The following is a 20,000-nucleotide window of genomic DNA, read 5'->3' as shown; positions in this document are numbered from 1 at the left end:
AACAGGTTTGCAGCAACACAGAAACAACCCTTTTGGAGGTCCTTCTGTGACTGTCTGTCTGTCCGTTGGCCTCGCTCTCTCTCACTCTCTCTCTCTCTCTCTTTCTCTCTCTTCCTCTCTTTCTCTCTTTCTCTCTTTCTCTCTCCCTCTCTCTTTTTCTCTCTCTCTCCCTCTCTCTCTCCCTCTCTCTCTCTTTCTCTCTCTCTTTCTCTCTCTCTTTCTCTCTCTCCCTCTCTCTCTTTCTCCCTCTCTCTCTCTTTCTCTCTCTCTCTTTCTCTCCCTCTTTCTCTCTCTCTCCCTCTCTCTCTCTCCCTCTTTCTCTCTCTCTCCCTCTCCCTCTCTCCTCTCCCTCTCTGTCTCTCTCTCTCTCCAGCACACATGAGTTAAGAGTGATTCCAGTAAAAGTCTTCCAGAAACAGCCTGTTCAGAGGCTGCACACTAGAGCCCCACAGAACAAGCAGGGCCTAGGGGACTGCATGGGGAACTGACATTAAATGGTATATTTATGACTGAGCTGGGCAGTGCACAACGCCTGACTTAATCTGCCTCTTATCTCCGTGTTTCCTTCCCGTCCATCGGGTACTGACAGGATTCTGTCTTTGTGCGAAGGCATTGTGTCCGAGTCCCAAGTCTTAATAGCTCGGGTTTATGTACTTGCCGCTTCTAAATAATCGTTCTCTCTATAATTCTATGACTGCAAGCGGCGTAATGATAAGCGTTAATCTGTAATTTCCCAGTGCTGGTAAGCTATTTAAGGGGCCGTTGGCATGTCAGGCTTCTCACCAGGACGGTCAATTTTAGTGGCAGTACCAAGCAATTAATCAGTGTGAGAGGAAGTTACCATGAATGGTCTCCTGCAGTTGCTCTCTCATCCTCCCATTTATCTCTTTCCATCTCCCGCTTTCTTTCTCCCTAATTCTTTGGACAATTCCTCGTCGTTTGTTGAGTCATATTTTTCCCAGTCTGCACCGAGCTTAGATCAGTTGAACTTCAATCAATGTATTAATTCAAATCCTGGTTTAACATTAATATCCTCTCAGTGATACGACCTTTGAAACCCAAAATGTCAGTGATTCATTTATGTCACTCCAGCAGAACAAAACGATTAAGGTCTTTAATATCCAAATCCGTTCCTTTGTCTGCAGGAGTCTCCGGGCGGGGATCTATCTTCCCCTCTGACCCCCGTGACTCCGCCCAGTATGGAGAACATCAACGGAACTGATGACAGTGGCGAAACCACGCCCACCTCAGAGACCCGCCCAGAACCCTCACAGAACGCACTGGCCTTCACACACAGGTAACACGCCGGTCCAATGTGTGTGTGTGTGTGTGTGTGTGAGTGTGTGTGTGTGTGCATGTGTTACCTATATACACAATTGGCTCATGTCCTCCCCACAATCCTTTCCCGCCATTCCCTCCATTCTGTGTTTGCCGAGTCGTGTTAACAGAAGTCCTTCCATTGCATCCTCGTCCTCTCCCTCATCTCTCTCTCTCCGTGTTTAAAACATGTTTTATGTTGTGTATTTGATCGATTGTGTGTTGGTTTGGCCCCACAACAGCTTCACCTATGTTTGGCCGTGCGCTGCCTGGATTCTCACCACATTTCCACTGTATCTTTTCTCTCCAGGGATCAGTTTAAAGCTTGTCGGATCTGCTCTTTCTGATAGTGTTCTGGTTGTGGTGTGCCCTGACCACTACTGCTTCAGCATGACTCTCTCTCTCTTTCTATGTGGTCAGTAAGGACCGATGCATGTCAGAAATAAGCATCAATATTAAACAGGAGATGTAAAGAAGGTCTACCCAACAGAAACCTTCGCTATACCCGAACAAACGTAGGGCAAGAGACGATTGTAACACTGTAGCATGAGAAATGGAAAACACATTATGTTGGTGGTCAAGTACAATAAATGTACAAACATTTGGAATTCAATAATGGAAATACACTCAGGACAGTAATACATCATATATTGTTGTTTAAATAGGGGCAGCTTTGGACAATGGGGCAAATAAACACTTTTTTCTCGAGCTCTTTATAACTTGGGCTACTGGAGTGCCCTTTAACTCTTTAAGGTTGAATGCTCATGTTGTTTCTATTCATTGATGTATTATGATGACGTGTGTGGCAATTTACCTGTATGCCATGTGACGCTTTTCTTGAAAAACATTCCTGCTGTGTTTATGTCTTGTCCCTTTGACTATATTTGACTATAGCTTTGGGAGCTTTGACTATATTGAGAATGCCAATTCAGATTGATGTTGTTTCACACCATGGAGGTTGATGGGGTTTCTAAGTATATCTGCTCTGTAGCATGTCTGGCTGTTGAGGTGTGACTCTGAGATTCAGCACCCAGAGTTTATATAAGCGTTGTATAATACTGTATGTGGTGGGAGGCTGGGGTTTGGTCCGGGGGTGGGTTGGGTTGGGTGGGGGGGAGGGGGGTGATCGTGTGACACCAGCAGAGAGGGAGAGAAGAGTGAGTGCGAGAGGAGAGGAAACAAAATGAATCTTCGGTTTTAGATGGAGAGTTACCGTATAATGAAGACAGGGTCTCATTCTACTGCTGACACATGCACTCTCACTCACATGCACTCTCCTTCACACGCACTCTCCCTCACATGCACTCTCACACCCATATGTGCATGCACACGATACACCTGTCGCAAGTTTTCACAGTCGAAAGAACCGCATGCTTGTTTTTGAATGAAAATACGAGGCAATTTTTTTTCGTGCTTTTACCCAGAATGTTCTCTCGGTCATCTGTAATCATCTCCAAGTTCTACTGATTAAATGATCAAATGATTATAACGTATAGTATTCTTTTTTTTTTCCTCAACGACCCCCCCCCCCCTACCCCACCCGACCCCGAAAAACAAACCTCTGCACTGTATGAAAAGTAGTCCATATTAATTAGCGATAAATCCTTTCAGTTCCCTTTGTCAACCTGCTGAGATTACAATGATAATGTATAAAGCAGTGAGGAGCGCCCTTGCACCGGCGGGGGGTGGCTGCTGGCTGGCCTGGGAGGGAAATGTGCAGTGAAAGCAGAAGGCAGTGGGGCCACCCACTGCCTTGCTGCTGATGTGCCGCGAGAGCCGCATGCGTGGGCTCACCGCTCTCACTGGCTCTCACTGGTTCTCACTGGTTCTTAACACATGTGGAGCACGATGCGCTCGCAACACACACACACACACACACACACACACACACACACACACACACACACACACACACAAAGTCACACGTGGCCACATTTCCCTCACATTTTGTCGAAGGCACAGGTAGAGGAATATAGAATGTGCCAGACAGCCAACCTCATCCCTATGAATATCTCTCTCTCTCTCTCTCTCTCCCTCTCTCTCTCTCTCTCTCCCTCTCTCTCTCTTTCTCTCTCTTTCTCGCTCTCTCTGTCTCTCTCTCTCCCGCTCTCCCTCTCTCTATCTATTTGTTCATCTTGAGAGATACAGAGAGGGAAAGTTGCACATTATCCCTCTCTCTCTCTCTCTCTCTGACACATCAATAAACATCTGACCCGTTTAATTAGCGGAGCAAAGTACGAAAGAGAAATACATGCCCATTACTATCACCCCACACACACACACACGCACAAATACACACAAACACACACACACACGCACACAGTCAGACACACACACACACACACACACACACACACACACTAGCACCCTGGGGGGCTACCTTATGCCAAGGAGAGCAGCCAAGTGAGGATATCATGGCTGTGATGCAGAGGTTGGCTCCATGCCTGTTTCAAGTATTGTATATGAGTGTAGCCTTTCGTTCAAAGCATCAATTATAAAAGTCACAAATAGTGCTTCAAGCTACAGGATTCCTTCTCATCACTGACCCTTTTGGCCGTGAAACGCAAAGCGAGGTGAACTGCAGGCTGCTTGATCCCACGCACTGGAGAGTTCTGGAGGGAGAGCTTACTCGCAGCAGTAATACAAACTAACGACCCGTTGGTACCAACTGCTTAAAGCAAGCTGTTCTTTATGAACTGAGGCACTCGGGAGCGAGTGCCGAGACGTCACTTCCTTCCTTTATCCCGCCAGATCGTTCCAATTTGATACATAACATAAATCATCCAACACACTTGAACTAAGGAGAGAGCCAGGGAAGGCCTAATTGATCAAAATTACAACCTGTTCTTATTTTGGCATTTTTAAGCAATTTATGGATTTATGGAAATCCTACACTTTTCCTTGAATAAAAGAAAAAGGCAGTGTATGTGAAAAACATTAATTTTAATATATTTTTGGAATGGAGGGTGTACAATCAAGCTCGATAGGCATACAAGCAGACACACACAAACACAAACACACACACACACACACACACACACACACACACACACACACACACACACACACACACACACACACTGCAGACGCCGACATGCAGGTGATTGCTTGTTTTAGGGACACTGGGAACGATTGGATTGATGGGAGCTCGAGAATCTCTGCAGGTCTTGCTCTGTTTCTGTCTCTGGATCTCTGGAATAAAGGGATCAGTTGCATAACATAAGCACTGCATATTCATATTCATATTCATATAGCAGAGTCTATGAGGGGCCTGAGGAGAGGAGGATTGGGCGGGGGTGGGGGGGGGGATTGACAGATATATGGAGCCAGCCTTCTGCCAGTGTGTGGTGGGATGTGGGTGTCCCTCAGCTTGAGCTGTGGTTGGCTGGTGTGAATGGAGGCGTTGCTGATGTCATAAGTCAGGGTATACCGCAAGCCCCGCCGTGTTCTTGCGGTGCTGCCATGGCAACTGCCGTGGTTCCTGCTTCTCGGAGAGGTTCTGCCGAGGAGGGAGAACTTAGGCAGTTGGACTCGAGGAGTCGGAAGTGATCAGCGCTCACAAAACCCAAACAAAAATAGCAACAACGGGAGAGGCGTAACAGCCTAGAAATCCACACATGCCTTTTGAGTTGCATAGTTTTATTGACACAGAGAAAAGCATTCTTTTCAGAAATAGAGAGAAAATAACGAGGCGTTTAATTAACTTGTTACAAATAAAAGGCATACGGCGCACGTTGTGTGTATGACACGTCCGAGAGTGGATAATTACACAGTATCTTGTAACTTTAATGCGTGGCTTAAAGACCTGTTCATTTGTTGCACATCCATGTATTGTAGGTTTACTATCGATATGGTTAAGACCTAGACAACCTAGAATACACAACACAATACACAATTAAAATTCATTGAGTTTTTAAAGTATTGGATACCTCTCAAAAACATCTAATAGTAACAGTAATGTAACAGTAGCACAGATTCAATCGACAACACTAAACCATAGAGCATAGCAAAACAAACTAGCTGTTCAAACAAACAAGCTAAAACATTAAAAACTGAAATCATTCCAATTTATTCTTTTAACACCGTTATCAAGTCAAGTGAGCTGCACCATTCCCTGCAACGCTAGCGCCCGATTGGCTGGCTCGACAACCACCGACTTACCGCCCGGGTCGGTGAGGTCCTCACTTCTGCCGCGCTCTTCACGTGCATGTTGTTGCGCTCCGTCCACATGTCCTCTCGGAAATTTTCCCCGCGCTATATCAGTCCCGGCGTTCCTTCTATAAGTCTCTCTATCCTAACACACACACACACTCACATGCTTCCGATCCGTTCCCTCTCTCTCCATCTTCCCATGTCGGAGACTCAGCCCGCTCTCCCGCTCTGAGGCGCGGTGCGGGAGGTTTATACACCGCTGTGGCTGCTACTGCCTTTGGTGACAGCACTAGGTGGTTGAGCGTGTGTACACACGTGTGTGAGCCTGCGTGTGTGTGTGTTTGTGTGTGGGGTGGGGGGGGTGGAGCGGGAGTGAGTGTGGCACCACGTAGGAGGAGGTGTCACCACCCCAGCATGCGTCACTCAAGCAGACGCGGCGGTGGTGAACTGGGAGGGGGCGGTGGTGTTGTGTAAGAGCCCGAGTGGTGAGTTCTGGTGGGAGGACAGAGTGTGTTAGATCCCAGGCTCGCTCCGCTCTCCCCGGGTGTGGGGGCGTCTTAGCCGAGGTGGAGGGCTTTTTTTGCGCTCTCTCGCTGTGCCCCTGTATCTCTCTCGCTCTTTCTCGCTCTCTCTCGCTCTCTCTCACGATGTGTCCCTGTCTCTCTCTCTCTCTCTCTCTCTCTCTCTCTCTCTCTCTCTCTCTCTCTCTCTCTCTCTCTCTTTCTCTTTCTCACTCTGTCTCTAGAGTAGTCTATGTATGTGTCTCTCTTCCTTCCTTTCTGTGTGTGAGTGCGTGCCAGTGTGTGTGTGTGTGTGTGTGTGCGTGCATGTGTGTGTGTGAGTGTGTGCTAGTGTGTGTGTGTGTAAATCGAGGGGCTGGAAACGGAATGAAAAAAAAAAAAGATAACATTGCTGTTATGGATCCAACATAGACCCCATACCCTCTTTGAACACGTGAAGTGTGTGTGTGTGTGCGTGTGTACGTGCTGCTATTGACTCATGACTGAGTGAAGCCCTGCGTATCCTGGTTCTCTGCAGCATTTAGATGTCTTTAGAATCTCCCCCTCACCCCTTTGAATCTGGGACACCGTGTGATGAGAGACAGCCTGCGAGTGGGCATTATGTAAAGCTCGATTGAATACGTGTTGTGTTCAAACGTTGCGGGGAAAAGGTGACGGGAGATGCACCGGTGATCTGAGGCAGTCCCTTTTAAAGATGTTCAAATGAACACCGTGTCTGGCGCCCTAATCGTTAACACTCCTCTGTAATTGGCTTGTTTGTTTTCCCTCTGCCACCTCTGTGTTCCTCAGAGATTGAACAACACTCAATCTGACCCCCCCCCGAATAGACTGGGGGATTTGACCTCCGATTGCGACTCATGTGGTGAATATCTGATTTCAAAGGAAGTGATCAGCGACATGCAGCGCTTGGGCTGAGAGCCTCACTGCCTGGACAGCTGGGGCAGGCGATGGACGGGTGTGGAAGGGTGTATGGATGGATGAATGAATGAATGACTGGATGGCTGGACAGATGGATGGACGGGTGTATGGATGAAAGAATGAATGGCTGGATGGCTGGACAGATGGATGGACGGGTGTATGGATGAATGAATGAATTAATTAATGAATGGCTGGATGGCTGGACAGATGGATGGACAGGTGTGTGGACGAATGAATGAAAGAATGGCTGGATATATGGATGGATGGGTGTATCGATGTATGAATTAATGGCTGGACAGATGGATGGATGGGTGTATGAATGAATGAATGAATGAATGAGTGAATGAATGAATGGCTGGACAGATGGATGGATGCATGAATGAATGGCTGGACAGACGGATGGCTGGATGGGTTTATGGATGAATGAATGAATGAATGGATGGCTGGACAGATGGATGGATGGGTTTATGGACGAATGAATGAATGAATGGCTGGATGGCTGGACAGATGGATGGACGGGTGTACGGCCAAATAAAGGAAAGGGAGCGATGGATGAAGGAACAGAGTGTGTCCGACAGAAGACAGACCTCTGGCCATCACCGGGCCGGACCAGTGCGCTCAAAGGCTGTGCCCTTTGACTGTGGAGGTAAAGAGCCTGGCGTGTGTGTGTCCCTGTGCCCTGCAGCCCCACCATGACCAAGCACTGGGAGGCCGAGCTGGAGGCGCTGAAGGGGAACAACGCCAAGCTGACGGCCGCCCTGCTGGAATCCACCGCCAACGTCAAACAGTGGAAACAGCAGCTGGCCGCCTACCAGGAGGAGGCCGAGAGACTACACAAACGGGTGAGAGAGAGGGAGAGAGGGGGGGGGAGAGAGAGAGAGAGAGGGAGAAGGAGAGAGAGAGGGTGGGGGGGGAGAGAGAGGAGGAGAGAGAGAGAGCGAGAGAGAGGAGAGAGAGGGAGAAGGAGAGAGAGAGAGAGACGGAGAGAGAGAGGGTGGGAGGGGGGGAGAGAGAGAACGAGAGAGAGAACGAGAGAGAGGAGAGAGAGGGAGAAGGAAAGAGTGAGAGCGACGGAGAGAGAGAGAGTGAGAGGGGGGAGAGAGAGATTGGGAGAGAGAGAGACAGAGAGAGAGCGAGAGAGAGAGAGAGAGGGGGGGGGGAGGGATGGAGGGAGGGGGAGAGAGAGAGAGACGGAGAGAGAGAGTGTGAGGGGGGGGGAGAAAGAGTGAGAGAGAGAGTGAGAGATCTCATGTTATTTAGATCCTTTTTCCTTTGCATCTGATGCATAAATTTATTCCTATGCATCAGTATGTTATGTTCATGCTGCTGAGTGAATTTATAAAATGTTGCTGTCACTTCACAATGAATTAAATCAAATATATGACGAGATGATCATCGTAACAACAATTATGATATGAGTCAGCTGACAGATTTGACAGAATTAACCAGCAGAAAATTAATTTAGCATCAAGAGCCAAGCTTGAACTAAAAGTGGTTCCTGAAGATGTCAACCAGTGCCCTGGTTCTTTCTCTTGTTCCTTCCACAATGTTCTCTCCTTCCTTCCCCTCTTTCCTCTCCTTCCCCCCTCCTCTGTCCCCGCAGGTGACGGAGCTGGAGTGCCAAAGTAACCAAAGCCCTGTGATCAAATCCCAGAAGGCCGAACTCAACCAGACCATCGAGGAACTGGAGAACACACTAAGAGACAAAGAAGAGGTGTGTGCGTGTGTGCGTGTGTGTGTGTGTGTGTGTATGTGTGTGTGTGTGCGCCTGTGTGTCTGCGCGCGCGTGCATGCATGCGTGCGCTCTTGCCTGCATGCGTGTGTGCCTGCGTTTGTGCGTGCGTGCGTGTGTGTGTATATGTTTTACGTGTATAATGTCATATACTTAGAATATGTAATACAGTCGCAGTTACATTGAGGTGTCTGTCCCATGACTTCCAATGTGTCTGTTGTGCTTTGGCAGGAGATGGAGAGGTTAAAAGAGGAGTTGGAGAACATGAATGATCTGATGGAACAGAAGGACTCGCTGACCCAGAAACTGGAGGTGAGCAGCCAAGGAGGAGGGGAAGAGTGTGGCACCGGATGAATGGCGTGGGCTACCTGCCATCTCAGGGCGTTTCTCTGGTACAACTCGAGTTGCACGCTCACCCAGTGGTAGTTCTGGTTCCCCCTGGTCTGTATTTCAACGGCCAAGTTTGCCTCTCTGTGGTTGCGTTCATTTTTCTTCATCGATTTTGAATGCACTCATCATGCACCATCATCACGGCATTATCTCAGTTCTGCCTGGAAACACAAAATCCAATTTTAACTTAACCCTAAACCTATAAAGCCATTAATAACCAAGTGATTCCTTACACTGGAATATGTGCTGTATATAGTCTTGCTTAGCCGTTTCTACCTCCGAGGCTTGGATTTAACTTAACTTAACTGAACCCTAAACCTAGATGGTCATTAATAACACAGTGATTCCTTACAGGGGGACATATCCCTTTTTGCATCCCCAGTAGCGGCAGGGTCGGAAGCACTCTCCCCCAAAACAAACCTCCCAGAGACGTTACGAAACAAAAGCCAGTGCGGCTCATGCGTGTCTGTCTGTGTGCGTGCTGCGTGCGCCCTCCCTTCCCTCCCCTAGGAGACAGAGCTGCGCGGCCGCGTGCTGGAGGAGCAGCTGTCCGGGGCGGAGCAGCGGCTGGAGGAGAACCAGGAGGAGCAGGAGAGCTTCCGGAAGAGCCTGAGGACGCTGCTGGAGCTCCTGGACGGGAAGATCTTTGAGCTGACGGAGCTGAGGGACACGCTCGCACGCCTCATTGAGGAGGCCAGCTAGAGGGGGGGGGGGGGGGGGGGGGGCAGGAGGAGGAGGAGGAGGAGGAAGAAGCTTGAATGCACTGAACTTTTACTAATGGAGCCATATGAGGACAGATCTGCTGCCACACACACACTCGGACACATACACACACACAAACTCGGACGCACACACACACAGATACACTATACTAACCCCCCCCCCCCCACACACACACACCTTTGATGCCCAATTCACTAATTTGACATAAAGAGCGAGACACAGTACACTGCCCCCCGCCCACCTCAAGGTCACGTTCATTTATCTGCTGATGAAGACAGACAAACCCTTCTCAGCATCTCTTTGAGCTGTGATAGGTCAACGGCAGCACAGGGATAGCTGCGCCAAGCAATCCAATAGGCCAAGAATGGATGCCCACCCCACCCCTTGATTTGAGCCCTCTGGTCTGGATGTGCTCCACGTTGGGGGGGATTGGGGGTTCACATTGTAACTAAATCCGCACATTTTGACCGCTCTCATTCCCCCCCCCCCCCACCCCCACCACAGCAACACACACACCCCTCCTGCCCGCCGCTAGACCAGAGGACTGCGCCTCAACGCCACCTGCTGGTGGATCTCCAAACCCACACGTCGTTCTCGGCTCCTTCCTCTCCAAACGACCCCCCCCCCCCCCCCCCATCCACTCGCCCCTCTCCCCACCAAGGGGATGCTGAAAGTCAAATGGAAACAAATGCTGTTAAGACTCAGTGAACTGCACCAAAGCTGCCAAATCCCATTGAAATAAGGTCCTTAAGCTAGCAGATGCTGTCATCCTACATGCCTCCGTGTACAAGTAATGCTCCATAAGGGGAGAATACACAGCCGCGCGGCCGCGTATGTGTGTGTGTGTGTGTGTGTTTGTGCAAGGATTGCAAGCACAGTGTCATGCGAGCCAGAGAATAACAGTTTTATCTTTCAACACACCGTAGAGTGACACCTTCTGGTTTGGAGTGAGGTCGCTGTTCCCTGCAGAGATGGAGGTCTGTTTACAAAAGATGGGTTATGTTTATTTCTCTACAGTTACATTGCCACTGTATATTCACTATATATTTAAAGAAGAAGAGAACAAGATATACATAGACTATAAATATATATAAATATATATATATATATATATTATGAATTATTATGACACTTCCAGAGGCAGCATTTTATGCTAAGACTAAAAGAGTAGACGGCTTCTGCCAAGAGGGAGTGCTTGTTCCCCCCAACTGCTTCCACCATCCTGAGAACTCACCTGTCTTCCTGCCAAACAGTGTGCTGTCTGACCGCTGAACAAGGCTACCGACCCTGGACATAATGTGTGCCTTTCAAGTACACACACACACGCACACACACACACACAGAAACACACACATTGTATATAATATGAAACCCGCTTTTTTGTCGCACGCAGACACACACACACACACACACATAGAGGCATACATAAACACACACACACACACATACACACACACACACACACACACACACACACACACACACACACACACACACACACACACACACACACACACACACACACACACAAGCACAGTGTCGACATCAGTGCCGGACCAAGTTCCGGTCGCCACCACACCTCCATCTTACTTATCAGGTACATTTCTCAGTGGACTCACATGGACAGGTGACGTGCAACTACTCATGTTATTCCCTCTCCGACAGAAGGTTTACTGCTTGTGACTTCTACTCGTCAGTGCTAACTGAGTGTGGTCAAAGTGGTACGTTATGAAGGGCTTTGGGTGTCATCCGCGTGTTACAAGCTCAGTTGAACCCGGGGACAGATTTCTGCTCGCACAATGAGCGGCTGCGACTGGCTGTCCGCGACTTCTTGTCTTTTGTACACAGTTCAATTCTGGATACGACTAAACAGAGCTGTATATGATACCTTTCTACACATGATGATGTATAGTTAACGATGTAGATGTACAGAAAAAGACTAATTAACAACTCTTATTTACAAATGGCAATTTCTGGTGTGTTTTCCCGGGTATTAACCTTTATAACAAAGTACACATTATTGAACCACAATGCTGTTAAAAAAAAAAACATGCTAAATGTGCAAAGACACTGGAATGCAAAACAAACATTTATGAATCCCTTGGTTTTATTTATTTTTTTGCATCTATGACACTATTTCCTGACTGTGTGTGTGTTTCACTATTTAGGAGGAACACTCTTGTTTTATTTATCAGGACATCCATCTTACAAGATAATTATACACATAAGGAAACACAAAGTACTCACTCAGTATCTATATCTATGTATCGATATATAGATATAGATATCTATTTAAAACATCTATATATATATATATATATATATATATATATATATATATATCATTATTGAGGTGTACAGGTTAATACCCTGGAATGAGCCCACTTTGTTAGATTAGCATTAACCTAAAGCTCTTCTCAACGGTTCAGCCTTCCACGAAGCAGGACGACAAAGAAGGAACCCTTTGACATGAACACTATTATTAACGAATGCCTTTGTACAGTAGTGGATAAGAATCATTTCATTTTTCCTGTTTTGTAACTTATGGTATTTAATGTAGGTATTGTCATTGTATTTAAAAGGTATGGGGAAGACATGGCAATATTTTGGACTATATTTAAAAAGTCATTTTGAACCTAATGATGATAATTAAAGAGGTACCTCAGGCTCGAGATGTAAGAATGCGGAGAGTTGTGTGTTTGAGAGGAGACGGTTTTACCACGTGGTGGCGGAAGGGATGGGGACACGTGTGTGTGTGTGTTTGTGTGTTGCTGCTTTGCCGGAACATTCTTGATTGAGAAGAAAACGACACATGGAGCCCGTCTGGGTTCAGAACACACACCCTGTCCAATGAAGGATGATATGTTTTATATACAAATACAATGAACACAGAATTCCGGCTGTGTAATGTAGTTCTTGCTTTTTTGGTTGCTTCAATTCTGAAACGAAGACACAAAATCGCCCGCATTTGGATCACAATGTTTTATTAAACCGCAAGGTAATAGTTCAAGATACAAAAAAAGATTTGAATAAATGAAAATGAACACAGGAATAGAAGCAAAATAGTACTCTTGAAATAGTGTGTCTTTACAGTACTGTGTAAACAGTAATCAAACGAGGAATGAAAACAAATTCTCAATAGCTCCCTATTTTAAGGGAATAAAGCTCAATAATTCAACCTTTATGTTTTTTAAGCATTTCTTTTTGTGATATATTGCACTTTTCTTGGGACTGGTTTATTCGGACCGAGAGTCATGTACTCCAGGGTCAACGCAGCAAATGAAAGGTTTGCAGGAAAATGCATCACAAAACCTTTTGGGCGGGAAATATTTGGAAATAGATTACAAAGTCAAGTGCTTGAATGTCAAAACATAACATAGCAAGAATACAAATACAAAAACCCAACAGAATACAAACAATCAGCTTTCAGGTCTTTTTAAGAGTGAAAACAAGCATTGCTACACTGGGTTAAGTAGTTGGGAGGGGGGGGGGGTTGGGTTTCTCACATGTATTGATGAAGTGCATGTTGTTAATTGTGTTTACTGTTAAATGTAACAAAGACAGAGTGACCACGTAGATGGGCGGTCAGTCAGTTAGTGTACGACCATGCCAACTAAGTTGACAGTGTGTGGTTCTCCTTCCTGTGCTAAATCTCCAGGGAGTTGTTGTCTGACGTTGTGCTGAGTGTTACAAGTGCTAAAGGAGAACTCCCATACATGAGAAACACAGCCAAAACAAAACCGTTTTCAAGCTCTTCAGCCCATAGTTCAGTGTTATTTTTTGCCACAGTGTCTGCCTCAGTATCTTCCATCCAAAGAACATAATCAAGCTTTTGCGTGCGTCTGCGTGCATCAGAGTTTGTGCGTTTGCGTGTGTGTTTGTGTGTGTATGTGTTTGTGTGGGTGTGTATACTGTGTAATAATACACCGATTTTCATCTCAGGACATGCAGAGATTGTGTGCATGATTGTATGAAGCATTTTTCTGCTTAACGTCCCCCTCATCGCTTTGTCGTTCGCAGTGTCCAGTGTCTGCGTGATCTATGAGACCCCATTGTAAATGTCGTTCAGTGCCCATGCACGGTTTGTGAAGCCAGTCTAGCAGTTCTTCCCTTTCCTCGTAGCCTCTGCACTTGACCGAGAAATTTACAGAAAAAATACAAATATTATACGGATCTCAGGTTGTGGTATGTGTCACGAAAGTGTGCGACTCACTCATGAGTTAAGATGGAAAGTGTTTGTGTGTGTGTTTGCGTGCGTGCGCGTGTCTGTGTGTGCGTGTCTGTATGTGTGTGTGTGAGCGTGTGTGTGTGTGTGTGTGTGCGTGAGAGGGGGGGGCGGTCTACAAGCGTCTGTGAGTAAGCATTACCCCGTGAAATATGAGTAATACAACTCCTACTGGGCAGAGGCGGGAGGGAGAGGAGAGAGCGAGAGAGAGGGAAAGAGAAAGAGAGAGAGAGAGAGAGAGAGAGAGAGAGAGAGAGAGAGAGAGAGAGGGAAAGAGAGCACGTGATGAAGCATGCATGGGAATCATCGTAGATCTGTAGCCTCCGTCTCCATCGCCCACACCGCATATGCGTGCGGCTCGTGAGCGATGAGACCGTCCGCCGTCACATGCCGGCACACACAACCGGCACACCACCTCCGTCCATTCAAACGACTGCATCATACGCTGGGGCCCCAGTCAAACTAAGTCGGCCCACACTCATCGGCGGGTGCCAGTTCCCAGTACACAGATGGCGTGCTCGTGAGTGAGTCAGGGAGAGAGGGGAGGACCACGTCTGACCTGGTGTGAGGTTATACAAGCAGGGGTTCATGGCTTTCTCTCTCTGTCTCTCTCTATCGTGCGCTACAGTGACGACATGGGTGACAGGATACATAGCAGCCGGGGGGCACAGAGAGGGTCAGCAACAGCAGCCTGGCCAGCTAAAAATACTCCCGCTAAGTCTGCGTTGGTTTCATGGAGTCGATATAGGGGTTCCATGGTGTAATGGTTAGCACTCAGGACTCTGAATCCTGCGATCCGAGTTCAAGTCTCGGTGGGACCTGACCTTTTTCGCCCTAGCCTGGCTAGAGAGAACTTTGGTGTAGAGCAAGGTGTGGGTAATAAAAGTTTAGATATTTAGCATACAACTCTGATTGGTTCTGAACACGTCTGGTGGGTAAAGGACAGCAACAGTCACCATGTGGGTTCCATGGTGTAATGGTTAGCACTCAGGACTCTGAATCCTGCGATCCGAGTTCAAGTCTCGGTGGGACCTTTCCTTTTTCGGTGAAGCCAACTGTAAAGCAGGTGTAGGTAATAAAATTTGAGTTAATCAGCATACAACTCAGAATGGTTCTCAACACCACTTGTCTGCAAAGGACAGAAACAGACGCTGAACAATACATAGGTTGTATTTGGTAATAATCATAAGGGTTTGCGCCACACAGCCTCTTCAGTATCTGTGTAATATGCTAACAAGATCGAAGGGGACCAGAGCATGCGTTGGCCAGACTATACCTTGCTATAATCTTTAGCTTGAACGTTCAATATTTACCCGGGCGATGTACTCATCGCCGTTATAGAGAAAGTAAAAGTGAAAAGAAAAGTGTTTCAACATCACGCCACTCACAATAACATCGATAACTGCCACTCTCAGTAGGTTAGTGCGGAATGGGCAACAGCCAGCCTAGTTCTCTGTGGGCGCAGCTGAAATGACGTTAACTCTGAATTATCATGGTACAGTACGGTTCTGATTAAATACATCAATCAGAGGTGACAGTAAACTAGTGGAACGGATCACAAACCTCCGCCACCCTCACGATGGTTGGGCCTGTAGTGAACCACAGAGCCCGGGCCGGGCAGCCCGACATGTGTGTGTGTGTGTGTGTGTGTGTGTGTGTGTGTGTGTTATCATGATAAGCAAGACAGTAGAACTCAAGTCCTGGTCAACAGTTGTCAACAAACAACCCGTGGCTCTAGTCTGCCCTGCTTGTGCATGGGTGTGTATGCTAGAAGGAAGTACCTTAATAACCGTTAATAACCGGTTAATAACCGTACTCTGCCCCTGTGTGTCGCGGTGTGCGGCGCCGCCGTTAGCTTTAGCGTTACCGGGCCGCCATCTTTTTTCGAATATAGGCCGCCACTGACCGACTTAGCTCTCCCAGTCGGGGCAGGGGAACCCCCCGCCGTCGTCGTCGTCGTCGTCGGACTCGGAGTCGGGCGAGGCCTCCTTGATGCGGCGCAGCGCCTCGTGGATGCTCCGGGTCAGCGGGTCGGTGGACGGCGGCAGCTCCCCGTCCGCCCGCCTCTCTCGGCGGGGCACGCGCCGCAGCTTCACCCCCTTGCGGATCTGGGCCAGGATGCTGTTGGCGTCGTCGCCGCCGTCGCCGCCGTCCTGGGGGGGGGGCAGGGCGCGCTGGTCGGCCCGCCTCAGGTGGAAGCAGCCCCTCTTGAGCGACGCTAGCACCTCGTCCATGGGGGAGCTCACTGGGAGGGGGGTCGGGGAAAGGGGACGGAAATTAGAGAGTTAGACCAACGGCTGACCTTTCTGACCTGTGACTCTGTGTTAGGGTCAGATTTATTTTGGCCGGCCCCGCTGCTTTCACAGAAGGCTTAATACCGGATAGAATCCTACTACTGTGTGTAGACATTATGAGCCAGCGTAGCTAACCCAAACCGTAACGCTAACCCTTACCGTAACTGTAACCGCAACACTAACCCTAACCCTAACCCTAACGGATAGAATCCTACTACTGTGTGTAGACACTATGAGCCAGCGTAGCTAACCCAAACCCTAACCCTAACCCTAACTGTAACCGCAACCCTAACCCTAACCCTAAACCTACGTCTAAATCCACATGCGTCATTTAACCCACAAAGTTAAATAAGTAATAAAAGCTGAGTTCATCAAAATACAACTCTGATTGGTTCTCAACAGATCTGGTCTGTAAAGGACATACGTAGACGACATGGGGGTTCTATGGTGTAATGGTTAGCACTCAGGACTCTGAATCCTGCGATCCGAGTTCAAATCTCTGAATATATTCGCTATAGCCAACCGCAAAGCTAGCCTGGCTCCGCCCGCCTGAGTACTTCCGCTCAATCTGAATTTCCCTTCAGTGCTAGGTCTGGGTCTGCGGTATGTTAGTGGGTTTTCTCTGTCTAAATGTTCTGCGACCAATCAGCGAACAGAGGGAGTGGCTGAGATCAATGACGTTAAAGTCAGCTCTCGTTGAAGGACATCTTCACGCACGGTGTTTGGTTTGTTTACAGCCTGTGCGCAACGTGATTCCCGGCCAAAAGTTTGCTATATGTTATGGCAGATCCAGAGTGGCACTGGGCAGATCCAATAGTTTTAAACTTCAACAGACACCCGCCTTCAAGTGAGTTAACGTTTGCCAATTGAGTAGGTCCAGACTCTCTGTATAAACCAAATGAAGTACGAGAGTCTGGTAGGACCAGGCTACTGTAAAGCAAGGTGTAGGGAATAAAAGTTTAGTTGATCAGCATACAACTCTGATGGTTCTCAACACCCCTTGTCGGTGGTAGTTCCCTTGTGGCTACAAATCCTGTTTGTACACGCAAGACATTTATGAAACCTTTCAAAACCGCATCCATACATTTCTATAACTTTGTATACGTGAGCATTCTCCCACGAACCCCATGTCACATATCAGGGGGACCCCCAGGTTGGTTACCTGGCCTGCTGTCGGGGTCCAGCTCAGGGGTCTTCCTCAGCCTCTGCCTGGCGCTCACCAGCTGGCTGCTGTCAAAGAAGCGGGGGACGAAGGGCCCCAGCGGGGACACGCTGCGCTCCGGGGCCCCCGCCGTCCGGTCCTTCTCGCCGGCCCCCGAGCCCAGGGTGGGCTGCTCGTCCCGGGGTTGGAGCGGAGGCGGCGGTGGTGGGGGTGGGGGTGGGGGGTGGGCGGGGGAGGACAGAAGGGAGCAGGGGGAGCAGGAGAGGTCCAGGGGCCTGGGGACGTCCAGGGGAGGGGGGGGAGCTGAGGAGGAGGAGGAGGAGGAGGAGGAGGGCTGGGTGGTGAGGGCAGCGCCCGGGGTGGGGTCCGTCTGGACGCTGGTGCTGAGACACTGGTGGTCCTTCGTCGTCTTCTCCCTCGCCCCGCTTCGCTCTCTCCGCCGGGAGTGGGCAGCGCGCAGCCGGATGGACTTCAGGATCACCTGACCGGGGTGCCGCTATAGAGAGAGAGAGAGAGAGAGAGAGAGAGAGAGAGAGAGAGAGAGAGAGAGAGAGAGAGAAAGGGAGAGAGAGAGAGAGGGAGAGAGGGCATAAGAGAGGGAGAGAGAGAGAGAGAGAGAGAGAGAGAAAGGGAGAGAGAGAGAGAGAGGGAGAGAGGGCATAAGAGAGGGAGAGAGAGAGAGAGAGAGAAAGGGAGAGAGCGAGAGAGGGAGAGAGGGCATAAGAGAGGGAGAGAGAGAGAGAGAGAGTGAGAGAGAGAGGGAGGGAGAGAGGGCGTAAGAGAGGGAGAGAGGTTGGAGAGGAAAGAGAGGAGGGAGAGAGAGAGAGGATGGGGAGAGAGAGGGAGAGAGAGAGAGAGAGAGAGCGAGAGAGAGAGAGAGAAATAGTAGGGAAGAGAGAGTGAGAGAAAGAGAGCGAGAGAGATTGTGTAAGAAAGGTAAGAAAGGTGGCAAGATGGGATATTTTATAGCGGCACATTTTTATGGCGTCTCTTGTACCTGTTTGAAAGTGCGTAGTCTGTCTAGGGTGGTCTGTCTTTCCTGACTGACTCGGCTGTTTCTTCTCTCCTCGTCCTCCTCCTCATCATCCGTCTGCGCGATAAACGTCAAAATTAAGAGCAGGAAGAAAACAAGAGAATAGCATAGAATCCGAAAACAAATGGCATATTATAACATCAGAAAGCATCGACCTGAGAGAGCTGTTTGGATGGTGAGTCCTTCTGGCTGGCTTGGCGTTTCCTCTGCTTCTCACTGTGGCTGGAAACACAGATCTCCTGCAAAGTGTCGAAGAAACATCAGCACCCTGCTTCACACAGCGCACACTTAAGACACATAAATCTATGACCGGGCTGCAATGGCATGTTTATGGATGCATTATGGATGTCTAATACAGTACCGAAGTGTTACGGAAACATTTTATGTGCGATAGGTTCTTCAAACAAATGTTCAGGGCATGCATGCCAAAAAAGGAATAACATAACTTGCTTTGAGAAACACAACGCCAGCCATTACTCATCTGAGTTGTGTTGAACAATCGATCACAGACGCACTAAACACTTGCCAACGTGAAACGTTTGTGTTCGTAGGCTGTTTATTCACATCTAATGTATAGTGTGTATGGTTGATGGGGATTGTTTATGTGTGTTGTGTGTGTATGTTCGCTTAATGAACAAACATGTGTAGGTCAAATTCCCCCTTGGAGCAAATTAATGTCTTATCCCTGCCTTTTCCAAACGGGCTAACGAGCTAACATGAAGGATGAAGGCTCAGTTATGGTTCCACGTCGACGCAACGCAATGACCAGGTAGACGCTTCGACGCAATCGTGATCCTGTTTTTGTTCTGCGTCGGGTTTACTTTAGCGGACCAATTGCAGCCCTTCTTGCTGCGTCTCGATGCAAGGTTCAAATCTTTGGGAGGCTCACGTCAGGCCCTGTGGGGGACGCAAGGACGGGCCCGCAAGAACGTAATGCTTCCGTGAACCCCCTTGCGTTGCGTCGACGTGGAACCCTAACTGAGCCTTAAGTGTGCAGTGGTCACGCAGCTTGCCCGCTGCATCCGTCCGTCAACCTGACGACAAAAGGCGTGTCTGACGGATGGGGGGGGTGGTATTTGCCGACCGAGCCACGATCTGATTGGCTGACGGATCCGTTGCAGCCTGAAAAGTTAAAATTTTCTCAACTTCTGAACGCAAGAGACGCAGCCGACGGAACGGACGGACCCACAATGCATTTCGGGATCGCCCCATGCAAAGTCAATGAGATCCGTCAACGAACGGACGCAGTGGGCAAGGGGTGTCAGCCTTGGGGGGGCAGCATGGCGGGCCCACCCTCTTGTTCTTGAGGTAGGAGCGCTTGGTGCTGATGCGGCCCCTTCGGGCCTCCAGCTGCCGCGCGGTGGTCTGCAGCCTTCTCAGCTCCTCCCGGCCCACCGGGTCCACCTCCCCGATGGCCTCGGGACACTCAAAGGTGTCGTAGTACACCACCTCGTCCTGCCGCTCTGGAGGCACGCACGCACACACACACACATACAGGAATAGACGGACAAAAACGCAGACACGCACATAAAC

The 20,000-nt window shown here is 48.7% G+C and overlaps 2 protein-coding genes across 3 annotated transcripts in view; one reads left to right on the top strand and one right to left on the bottom strand.

Moving 5' to 3' along the window:
- homer1b (homer scaffold protein 1b) overlaps positions 1-9,732 on the top strand; it is a gene marked incomplete at its 3' end in the record, with an annotated part of 22,496 nt that extends 12,764 nt beyond the window's left edge. Inside the window, exons 5-9 of the mRNA XM_079729572.1 lie at positions 1,146-1,297; positions 7,594-7,750; positions 8,512-8,622; positions 8,872-8,952; positions 9,541-9,732. Of these exons, the coding sequence (XP_079585698.1) occupies positions 1,146-1,297; positions 7,594-7,750; positions 8,512-8,622; positions 8,872-8,952; positions 9,541-9,732 (693 nt within the window). The remainder of the gene's footprint in view (positions 1-1,145; positions 1,298-7,593; positions 7,751-8,511; positions 8,623-8,871; positions 8,953-9,540) is intronic.
- Positions 9,733-12,803: 3,071 nt separating this feature from the next.
- The window catches only part of LOC307070891 (junction-mediating and -regulatory protein-like), a 20,488-nt gene continuing 13,291 nt past the window's right edge, over positions 12,804-20,000 (bottom strand). Inside the window, exons 6-11 of one of the 2 annotated variants that reach the window (XM_079729600.1) lie at positions 19,761-19,930; positions 18,623-18,706; positions 18,432-18,524; positions 17,435-17,930; positions 15,885-16,223; positions 12,804-15,033 (exon numbers count right to left, since the gene is read on the bottom strand). In XM_079729600.1, coding sequence (XP_079585726.1) covers positions 15,889-16,223; positions 17,435-17,930; positions 18,432-18,524; positions 18,623-18,706; positions 19,761-19,930 — 1,178 coding nt within the window. In that variant the 3' untranslated portion in view covers positions 12,804-15,033; positions 15,885-15,888. Of the gene's footprint in view, positions 16,224-17,434; positions 17,931-18,431; positions 18,525-18,622; positions 18,707-19,760; positions 19,931-20,000 lie in introns of both variants that reach the window. The other variant, XM_079729599.1, reaches the window with a different exon arrangement.

The sequence above is a fragment of the Pollachius pollachius genome (assembly GCF_949987615.1).
Source record: "Pollachius pollachius genome assembly, chromosome: 1".
Taxonomy (NCBI): domain Eukaryota; kingdom Metazoa; phylum Chordata; class Actinopteri; order Gadiformes; family Gadidae; genus Pollachius; species Pollachius pollachius.
Note: the sequence above shows the minus strand (reverse complement) of the source record. Positions and strands in the feature narration are given on the sequence as shown.